General features: G+C 37.1%; 1 protein-coding gene across 3 annotated transcripts in view; it reads left to right on the forward strand.

The window, feature by feature from the left end:
* The window catches only part of LOC147012966 (laminin subunit gamma-1-like), a 253798-nt gene that overhangs the window by 139669 nt on the left and 102127 nt on the right, over positions 1-12002 (forward strand). The window contains exon 1 of one of the 3 annotated variants that reach the window (XM_085854371.1): positions 8871-9261. The exons of the other annotated variants lie outside the window; for them this stretch is intronic. Within the exon in view, the coding sequence (XP_085710497.1) occupies positions 9147-9261 (115 nt within the window). The 5' untranslated portion in view covers positions 8871-9146. Of the gene's footprint in view, positions 1-8870; positions 9262-12002 lie in introns of those variants that run through there. 3 annotated transcript variants of the gene reach the window in all.

Here is a 12002-nt window from a genome sequence, read left to right on the forward strand (position 1 = left end):
GAAGTGCGGCTGTGCCGTTGATGCTGTGCCTCTGTTACCAGTAAGCTGGTACTCATTTTACCGACCTTGGAAGGATGACAGGCTGAATTGGGCCAGCACCAGGCCTTAACCGTTAAGGAAGCACCAGGCTTTCTTTCATGATAACTTGTTGTCCTTACTAATTGTTTATTGTGTCTGTTTGTGACCAGCATTTTGTTCGGTGTTTTGAACTTTATTTATTTATTTATTTATTTATTTATTTATTTATCTCTAAAGCTGCTTGTACACTCGCCGTTCCCGCCATTTTGCAAACCAACAATTAGGTTTATTGATTGATAACCTATTGAGGAATTAAATTGTTGATCACTTAGTTCAATTAACCATGCATCTTTCGACCCACTTTGACTGATGACTGATGGTGTGGGTTGAAATCCAGCGCTTTGTTATGGAGCCATCAAGTTTTCAGTTTACTTTTGTTTTTGGATATAGAAGTCCACAAAAAACCCTGACATTTCCAAAAGGACGTCATTGTGCAGAAAACCAACCTACACCAACAGATTGCTCGATTTCAACTCGTGTAACCCAATCACCCACAAACAGGGTATGGCACTGACCTTGGCAGCCCTGGCACGCACATTGTCATCTTCCAAGAATGATGCAGTTAATTAAATAAAATTTGTATGAGGGGTCTTTCTAAAGAATGGATATAGTAAAGGGGTGCTCCCCAGCTTTAAATAATCAAAATTATGGAACAGAAAGTGTCAGACACGATTGGACATCGTGTGCTGCCTTATCACCCAGGACTTTCAGAAAGACTTCATATAATAGTATGTGACACACGGGTTGGTGTAGCCTACATATCTTCGCACACAATCCGAAATGTCCTCACCAACCTAAAATTCAGGATCCCAACTGGTGATAAAACCGAGTGTAATGTAATGTACATGCAGGGACTGTGACAAACTCTACATTTGTAAAACGGGAAGGAATCTGAAACAAGAGCTGGATGAACATGACAGAGCGTTTGGTCTTGGAATGACGACACACTTGGCAATAGCCCGCTGTTGCCTGCAGTCGGGCCACAAATTTGACCAAGATGGGACTCGAATCCTAGAAACAACAGCCAACAAACAATTCAGCTTGACGCTGGAGGTGTTAGGTCTAACATGTCAAAGATGTCAAAGGCCAAGAGGGTAATCCAACTTAGGAGACCCCGGACATAACCATGCAGTATAACACTTTAATACAAATGACAAAAAATTGATGGTGCAAACACAGAGACAAGGGGCTGAGCAAAGAACAAAAATGCTTTCTGCCCCTAATGCCATGCCCACAGACATACAACACTCAACGGGGATTCCCCAAATTACACACCTCACACATCACCACACAACACAGACACATAGGCAGTCGTTGTCAAACCCCTGAAGCACGGCGACAAAAATGTGCACAGACATCTACGAACGCCCACACTTACAGCACCAGGAAGAGAGCGGAGCAGACTATCGATGATGTAGATGGCATTTTTGCGTTATGTCTATCTAATAACCTCTCCTTGACTTCCCCGTCGAACCAACCCATGACAGGAAATGAATGCATCTCGAGTATAAAAGTGGACACGTGGACAATTTTTGCCTATGTCCACTTTTATTCTATCCAATGTAAAAGTGGGCACAGTTGATCTTCTGAGGTTATGGTCTTTTGGCCTGAAGAAGTCCATTGGGCGAGTGGATGAAAAGTCGCACGAGACTAGGTTTGGTCTCATTTGGTTGTTCCCAAAATTGGAAGGTTCGGTGTTATTACATTTTTGGTTGCATGCACCTTTCTGGCCTTGATTCTCGGCCCAACTGTAAATTGCTGGGATTGGACATTCACATGGAGTGCGACGTATCTAATAGTGCACCGTCCATCAGATTACATTGAACTAGCATTGTCCTATCAGTTAGAATTAGTTTGTGGATGTTAAAGACTCCACATTGTCTTTCATGAAGAGTAAGCAAGTCATCAGGGGTGTGTGTGTGTGTGTGTGTGTGTGTGTGTGTGTGTGTGTGTGTGTGTGTGTGTGTGTGTGTGTGTGTGTGTGTGTGTGTGTGTGTGTGTGTGTGTGTGTGTGTGTGTGTGTTGTAGTTATATGTGTCATTCTCCTTCGTTTGTCTTGTCTCGGACGATTGTGAGCGTCTCATTTGTAGAAGGTTTTGAATGCCTCCATAAATTTACTCAGACATATCAGTCATGGACATGACTGTCTGTCTGTGGAGATGTCATTTGTGGGTGAAATCCTTGTCACACAAGGTTAATAGGTTAGCAATCTTGCTGACAAATCTCGCAAGAAGAAATTGGCCCAAGGGTGCATGGACCTGTGGGATACAGACTTCATCACAGGCTGTGCCTCTTCCTGTCAAGGTGATAGTCACACTTATTTACTCGTTGCAGTTTTTATAAAAATCCTGTGTGTCTATCTGTGAAGCGTCACGTTGGGTGGTGTTGGAATGTATGCTCAATGTGTCACTGTCTGTCTGCCTGCATTCCTCTCTTCATACATTGCGGATTAGTGTCATTATGGTGTTATTCACGCAAATGATGGGACAATTCTGTGGATGAGTACTCCTTGTTGCAAATGTAGAATGGTTTAATTGAAGTTTATCTTTATTTCATGCAATCTTTTTCATTGTTTATTTTATATTTTTTTGAAAGAAAGACATTGAAAGTTACTGTAAAACCAAGTTATGTAGGCATATCATGCACAAGTACTGTATATCAACCCCTTTATTGTTCCATAAGTAATGTGTAACATCTCTGCAAAACAGGTGCTCTGAAAGGGTTCCAAGCATATATTCTCTAAGAAATAAGAAAAACATCTGGGGAAGATCTGTGTCACTTAAGATGTGCACAGGAACTCATACAAAGGTAACTGGGATCATTCTTTTGTAATCAAACCCAACAAACGTGACTTCGACTGTGGCAATCAAAGCCAGCGGATCGAGGTCGATACATCACAATGAACACGTCGAGGTGAACAGCCTAAGCCTTCGGATAAAGTCCACCAAGGGAAGGAAGCAAACGTCAACAGATGTGGGAAACGTCTTCACTTGGCAAGATGAACCCCCCTCATAATCCTGCTACGTGGTCACGTGATTAGAGCAGGATTTGCGAGAAAATAAGGAAGGGCATTGTGAGGGAATCTCATTAAATAACCACCAAACTGATGGTGCACATTCTTTTAATATACTCTTACAGGACAAAAATGACTTTCCAATCTGTGATGATCATTGATGTTGAACTTGTGCCTTGATTTCCCCCCTCGCGTCACTTGTATCACATTAGTTGTTCTCATGCAACGTTGAATAACAACAGTCATTGTAATTGATTGTTGACTGGTTATATTAGCATAATAATGATTCCAACAATTTGAGCCATTCCCATTTTTTCTTTAAAGTTACAATTTTGCAAAAAGGTAAACATTTCAACAAATGTTAGTACCCAAGGGGGTCTCATTTATCTGCATTTTTAAGTATTAATTTATCTCATACAGGTATCAATCATATGCAAGTTTCACTCATTTAATAATTCATTTAATTCGGGATCCAAGGGTTGTTATGAAAATATACAACATTAAAGGTCAACAACCTGGTTCAAGAGGAAGTAGATTGAGAAAAACTCCTCTTTGGGGAACGACAGACACAATATTTTCACATTTAGTCTCCAGTATATGGGAAAGTCTGTAGTGAGTGTTCACAACGTTATACAAATTAGATATTCACAATCGTCCAAGACGCACCAAAAAAGGTATGATGTGGCATGTAAATATTTTTTTTATATATATATATATATATACATATATATATATATATATATATCTATATATAAAAAATATATATATATATATATATATACATATATATATATATATATATATATATATATATATATATATATATACATATATATATATGTATATATATATATATCTTCTTCTTCTTCTTCTTTCGGCTGCTCCCGTTAGGGGTCGCCACAGCGGATCATCCGTATGATCCGCATAGTGATTTGGCACATGTTTTACGCCGGATGCCCTTCCTGACGCAACCCTGGTCGCCTCTTACGACACAGGGATTCGGTACACCTATTTTAACCGGGGTATACACCGACCCAGTACACTGGTTCTCTCTTCGCCGAGCTCGGAAGGATGACAGGCTGAGTCAACCCCCTGATGTATTAATTCAGTGGCCCAACGGGGCTTGAACTCAGGACCTTTTGGATCCCAAGCCGCTGCCCTAACCACTGCGCCAACACCAGGCATATATGTATATATATATATATATATATATATATATATATATATATGTATATTTATTTATGTGTATGTGTCTATATATATATATATATATATATATATATATATATATATATATATATATATATATATATATATATATATATATATATATATATATATATATATATATATATATATATATATATATATATATATATATATATATATATATATATATATATATATATATATATATATATATATATATATATATATATATATATATATATATATATATATATATATATATATATATATATATATATATATATATATATATATATATATATATATATATATATATATATATATATATATATATATATATATATATATATATATATATATATATATATATATATATATATATATATATATATATATATATATATATATATATATATATATATATATATATATATATATATATATATATATATATATATATATATATATATATATATATATATATATATATATATATATATATATATATATATATATATATATATATGTATATATATATATATATATATATATATATATATATATATATATATATATATATATATATATATATATATATATATATATATATATCCTATATGTATGCATATATATATATATATATATATATATATATATATATATATATATATATATATATATATATATATATATATATATATATATATATTCCCTGTGTCGTAAGAGGCGACCAGGGTTGCGTCAGGAAGGGCATCCGGCGTAAAACATGTGCCAAATCACTATGCGGATCATACGGATGATCCGCTGTGGCGACCCCTAACGGGAGCAGCCGAAAGAAGAAGAAGAAGATATATATATATATATATATATATATATATATATATATATATATATATATATATATATATATATCCCATATGTATGTATATATATATATATATATATATATATATATATATATATATATATATATATATATATATATATCCTATATGTATGTATATATATATATATCCTATATGTATGTATATATATATATATATATCCTATATGTATGTATAAATATATATATATATATATATATATATATATATATATATATATATATATATATATATCCTATATGTATATATATATATATATATATATATATATATATATATCCTATATGTGTGTGTGTGTGTGTGTGTGTGTGTGTGTGTGTGTGTGTGTGTGTGTGTGTGTGTGTGTGTGTGTGTGTGTGCATGAATGCACCCTCTTGGCAAAGATTGCACTCAGTTATTTGCCATTGCTTTCCCTGTGGTAGTTGGAGCAGGAATTTTGAATTTGTTCAGGGTGTCGGAGTTAGATTGCCTACACTTCGGGAAGGACATTGGGAATGACACTGTGGGATCTTTAACATCCATTAACTGATGCTGACAGACTGGGCATCCATTTAATGCCCATCTGAGGGATGGCACAGACATTGATGAATCACCCTGCCTGTGAAACACCAGGCTGGCAATTTATACCTGGGTCAGGATTCAAACCCAAGCGAGACAGCTTAGAGGCGAGTGTGCATACCTCCAGGTTATCCTGCCAACCCTCAAATGCATAAAATCACTGCTTTTCAGACTGACTGATGGCGATCATAATATAATATAAAGTTCATGAACGCATGCAGATGTTTTGATGTGGTTTTCAACATAATAGTTTCCTCCGCCACCAAAGGCGGATGGAGGTTAGGTTTTCACCAATGTATGTTTGTCTGTCTGTTTGTGAGGTATGAACGGACATCTCAAAAAGCTATGAATGGATTCGCACAAATGTCATGGACAGGTTGGGTGTGTGGCAATGATGAATTGATGAGATTTTGATGAAGATCCGGATCCGGATACAAGAATTAAAAAATGTTTAAAGCGATTATTCACCGTTGAGTGAATGGACTAAAAACGATATATAATATATGTCAAAACGTTATGGATGGATTATGACGAGACTTGGTGGATGAGATGGTTAGCTAAAAAGAACAAGCCAATTAGATTTTGGTTCGGTCAGGATGCAGATCCGGTCAATCAGTGGGATACAAAAGGAAAACTGTTCAGCCTGGCGGAGGTGTGCGCTCTACCGAGTGCCCAATCTAGTTTTATATTTGTTGATTCTTGGTAAATTAAAGGAAAACAAAAATCTCTCCATTACCACATGACTCATTTTTGGCGATTAAGAAGTAAATCAAGATTCAAAATCTTAAACTGCATATTATAGATAAGTATATTTTGGAAAGAAATCTGTTTCAGGAAACGATGCTTATATCTGTTTTGTTACCAGAATAAAGTTTAATTTGGGAATAAAGTTTTTAGCTCTCATATGAGCCTCGAGAAGGTAAACAAACTAAAAAAAAGTTTATTTGCTGCAGTTTTTTAACAGCTTGGCTTCAGGTGATGCAATAAATCTACCAATTGGTTGCATAGATTATTGACTTTGCTGGAGAAAGTGTGTAAGGGGTCAAACATTACAATTTCACAATAAGCGAGGGAACCGAATTTAGGAAATTTTACAAAATGTGTTTGGGTTGGGGTCCAAAGGTGGTTCTCGGCCTAATTTCAACTGAAGAACAGTAAAACTAACAAAGTTTTACGAAATAGCGATATGATCTAAAAACTTGTCAAAGTGACAAGTCAGATTTGTAAGTCACTTTTCAGATGTGGACCTAGTACTCATTTGAAAGTCACTATGGTTTCCATGTAAAGAAAAAACACCCTTAAAACAAACTGAATGAAATTGGCATTATGTCAAGTGTATGAGCACAACAGGTGTATGGTCAGGTGGAGGGAAGGTGGATGGTTAGGTGTACCTAAGGTGTATGGTTCGGTGTAAGTTAGCTTATACTTGTGAAAATGGCATTCAAAAGGTAATATGGAAGAGATACTTACAAGAGTGCAAGACACCTATGGTTTTAATGTACAGCACAGGGTGGCCTGAAAGTCGCTCTTCCTCTCCCCAGTAAACCATTCTTTCTTAAACTCTTTCACTATAAAGCTTTTATTGTGCACTACTTACAATAATTTACCCTTGACCATGCAACCTAGTCGGCTTAAATACTGTTCTTACCTCTGAGCTTGGCAAACGATGATGTGGTTGGTCATCCTGGTAAGCTACAACAACAGCAAAACTATGGTCGATAACTCCACGATCTTTTACTTGCGACCTAAGATCATCACTCTTGAAAATAGACTAGACTTTTAAATCGATGCTGCTGTAGCTATCCTGGCAGGAAGCAAAGCTGTACCTACGCGCTCATGACGTTCAAATGCCATGATGCATTTATCTGGTCGGAATGGCCACATTTTGTTTCATCTCATTTGCCAGCATCAGTTGATGGAGCTTCACGATCCCATCATGTCTTTCATAAAGAGGGGTCTAGTTAGCGCCAAGACCCTGAACAAATTATACAAATTCCTGCTGGTCGAACCTCGGGCCTGGCCAGCCACATCATGAACTGTTTCTCCCACCTGACCCCAACGAAGGTGGGGAATCATTGTGATCATTAACGAATAATAAGAAAGGGTACATAAGCTTATTTAAGGGAGTATTTATTATTTGTGTTCCTATTTTGTCATTATCTTCACTACAAGATTGGGGTTTGCCTTGAAGTTGATCAAGTGACAATCCACAAACCTATGTTTTCTTCCTCACCTGCTTTCCATGAGTGTGAAAAATCACAATTTCCTCACACGTACATCATTTACACTTGTTGCTTTGCCTTTGTGGGCAAAAGGACATCCTGGTTTGTTCAAGTGCCTTTACTGCCATTTGTCAAGGTTAAGTGTCACCACCAGGATTTCTTTCACATTTTAGAATGATTAAAGTTATGTAATTGCATATATATATATATATATATATATATATATATATATATATATATATATATATATATATATATATATATATATATATATATATATATATATATATATATATATATATATATAAATATATATATATATATATATATATATATATATATATATATATATATATATATATAGTATAAATGTGTGTGTAATATCCTTTGAATAAAATTAGGATAAATTGGGGTTGAAGGGGGTAAAACCAGTTTGATTCAGAACCTTTCTGAATTTTTTTTTTCATCAATCACATGCTCAGGATGGACATTGTGGACACATCAATCTACTTGTATAGGAATTACAAGGACATTTGGAGACAACGTAGAAATTAACATGACATTCGGGATTTGAACCTGGGTTCTCGAAACCATGAGCCAAGGGTTCACATGGAAACGATAAATAGGCAAACCCTTGAATTAAATCCTGAGGACTTTGTTTCTGCAAGATAAGATATGCCAGTCATCACCAGTTGCGTTTAGAGTACAGTCAAGAGGTTATTTGTGAGTGGATCCAGGTGACACATGCATGTTTTAGGGAGGTATGGTTACATGATGAGGGGAAAGTTCTGAGGTGGGGCAGGGAATGTGGGGAGGGGTCGGAGGGGGGGTTGGCCTCAGTTGTGACGTGGGATTGGGAGCTGGCTTGTGGAACCTTTAAACGCTGGACACTGGCCAGGGGGATCGAGCTATTGAGAGAGTGAGAGGGGTTGGGCAGGGAAGAGAGAGAGAGAGTGAGAGAGAGAGAGAAAGAGTAAGAAGGTGATGGTGAATTGAGCTTTCATATATTTTATTTGCAGTGAAAGAGAACCTTGTTATAAGTTATAAATTAGTGTTAACTCTTCAGAATTTTACAAGGGATAAGGAAATAGGGGAATCAAAGAGAACTTACGAAGCATCAAGGAACACGAGGATAATTCCAACGAACAAGAAGCTCCAGCTGATTCAGCGTGCCTGTGCAGAATGCAGCGTGTCCTCCTACGCTGCCTTCTCTGGATTGTCTTCACTGTCCTGCATGCCCCATCAGGGAACACCAGGTTCTTAGGCTGCCGCTTTTGGAACGGGTACCACTGGGAAGGTAAGCGTTACTATCCACATGATTTTAGCTGCTGTTCTGTTCTGCATCTTAAAATGTTCCTCCTTCCCTCACACCTGCAAGTTCACACGAGCATTGAAGTTAATTGGTGTGACCTTGCATGCCTTTGTGTAAACCGCAGAACCTGAAGTTAGGCCTTCAGATCTAGATTGAACATTCACTTTCGTATCTATCCTGGTCACTCGCTCATCCCGGAAAAACTTTGGTCCATAGAAACAAAGTTTAAGTTTACAAATTTTGAGACTTCCACTTGTCTTCGTTATTGGGAACAATTTATGTTGAAACAAAGAACGAGCGTCACAGCCATGACTTTAAGTGCTTCAGTAAGACGTTTTGCATATACAGAGATCTGATGTCACTACCTTTCCTTCCACCAGGTGGCATGTGATTATGAGGCATAGATAAAATTGAGGTGAATTACGTGAACTATTATAAAAAAGAAAAAATATCGCCCAAACAGAAGAGTGTTTTAGACAATCGTGAAATAAGTGAGAACAAGCGATTGCTTGTTGATCTTCCAGCATATATTTCTCAACGACATTGGGGGGCCTCCTTAAACACAGGCCTCTACTTAAATGAGCTTTGTGTCCATTTCTTCATTGGAAACATCGGCCACTCCACAAACATGTACCCTGATAATCTCTACTGTTAATGGTTTGTAAGTTGGACCGACATGTGCCATAAGACGAGATCAGGAGGGTTTAAGTGGAAAAATAAGGATGTCATAGAAAATGCTGTTTGGAGTCCGCCAGGGTATCTTGATGTTGAACATCAAAAGGCAAACAAGAGTCATTGCATGGTTCTGCAATACAGTGTGTATCCTCTTATTGAGGGACTTTAGTGCCTCTCGCCAGCGAAGCCACACCTTGCTGGGTTTCAAAGGAATTCTCAAGAGAATACTCAAGTAACCGAGAACAAAAATCTTGATGGATTGTAACAATGGAGTTGCCAGCATGTGTTTATGTTTAATTGGCTTGTGTTTCTCATGTATTTCCTTTGCATTATCTTCCGCATTCGTTTATTTAATCCCTGGGATTTTGAAGGATCTCCTGCCTTCCTCTCCACCCTGTTTCCGTAACCCTACTGAAGAGAAGAGCAGGTGTTGCTCACGACTCGTAAACTGTTGGACATATACAGGGGGAAGGAAGCCCACTTGCCATCACACTCATACCTGCACATCTAATCCTGTGTTGGAATGTCCGTTTCGCTATCACCGCGGAAGTGCGCCTCATTAAGTGCTTGCAGTAAGTTCTGTTTTTACATGGATTTGGAAAACCCCCACCAGGCATGAAGGTAAAGTCATAGACCTCCATGCTGCGCGAGTTCGTGTAATGTTTCTGGGTTTTCCTGCAGCCTAATTTACAATTTCCGTTTCCGAAATCGGTACAATTGGAAACCATTGGGTGAAACATTGTATTCTGAGCCTGCTCGATGATTCGCTACCTGATATATTACATCTTGTGCTCACTTCCTTCACCTTAATTACATGTGATTATTTTTTGTCCTTTTTAAAAAATGTTTCATTTATTTTTGCGGTCTCTTTCCACATTTATCACCCTGGTTTGATTTCCATAGATGCAGTCATTGTATTGGATTGATCTATGGTCTGAGAAAGGTGACATGTCATAGGAAGATGGATAAAACTTTCTATTAATATTGTTATTATTATTATTATTATTATTATTATTATTACCTCCACCACCGAAAGTGTATGGAGGTTATATTTTTGTCCCTATTTGTTTGTTAGTGAGCATGATATCTCAAAACGATATGGACGGATTCGGATGAAACTCGGTGGACAGGTTGAGGTTAGATTTTGGTGAAGATTCGGATCCGCAAACAAGAATTTTTTAATTTCTCAAGTCATTCGTCAACATTGAGATATTACGGCCAAAAACTGCATAGAGCAGGGTATTTCAAAACGTTGTGGACGAGTATGATGAAACTTGATTGCATGAGTTGGTTATAGTGGGGGCAACTTAGCATAACAATTGTGCATTTTGAGAGGAAAGCATCAAATTTGGCACACTAGTAGCCTAACATATTATGAACAGATTTGGATATTGGGCCATCTCAACATTTTTGATGGCAGTGAAAAATGGCTGCCAGAGCCATCAGCGGCTGAATTTGAGATGGCCCAATATCCAAATCTGTTCATCATATGTTAGGCTACTCGTGTGCCAAAGTTGGTGCTTTCGTCACAAAATGCACAATTGTTATGCTATATTTAGCTAAGTTGCCCCACTACTCGGTGACAATCACAAGCTGATTCAATTTTGGTCCAGGTCCGGATTCAGATCCGACCTATCAGTGGAATAAAAGCATAAACTGTTCTGCCTGGTGGCGGTTTGCACTCTACCGACTGCCGTTCTAGTTGTCCCCCATCCATCCGCCAAGGTTAGAGACGGGGGACATTAAAATGAGCTCCGTCTAACCGACCGACTGATCAACCGTCCATGTATTTTTGCGTACACGATATTTTACACGACATTTAGCTTTCATATTGCAGATATCTATTCATCATGACATTATCTCAACCTGATTAGATCACAGCTGTGCTTGGCTGAATTATGTTTCCATGGCAACTATCTCGGTAATTTGGTTTGTGTATGTGATATTTCAAAAAAGGTTCAAGATTTAGCTTTCATATTACACAGATCTATTCCTCATACCACCCAAAAGATGAGGAAGTCTCACCTCCTTGTTATCATTATTATTATTAT

The sequence above is a fragment of the Eptatretus burgeri genome, chromosome 14 (assembly GCF_056783735.1).
Source record: "Eptatretus burgeri isolate ZD-2024b chromosome 14, Ebu_testis_v1, whole genome shotgun sequence".
Lineage (NCBI taxonomy): Eukaryota > Metazoa > Chordata > Myxini > Myxiniformes > Myxinidae > Eptatretus > Eptatretus burgeri.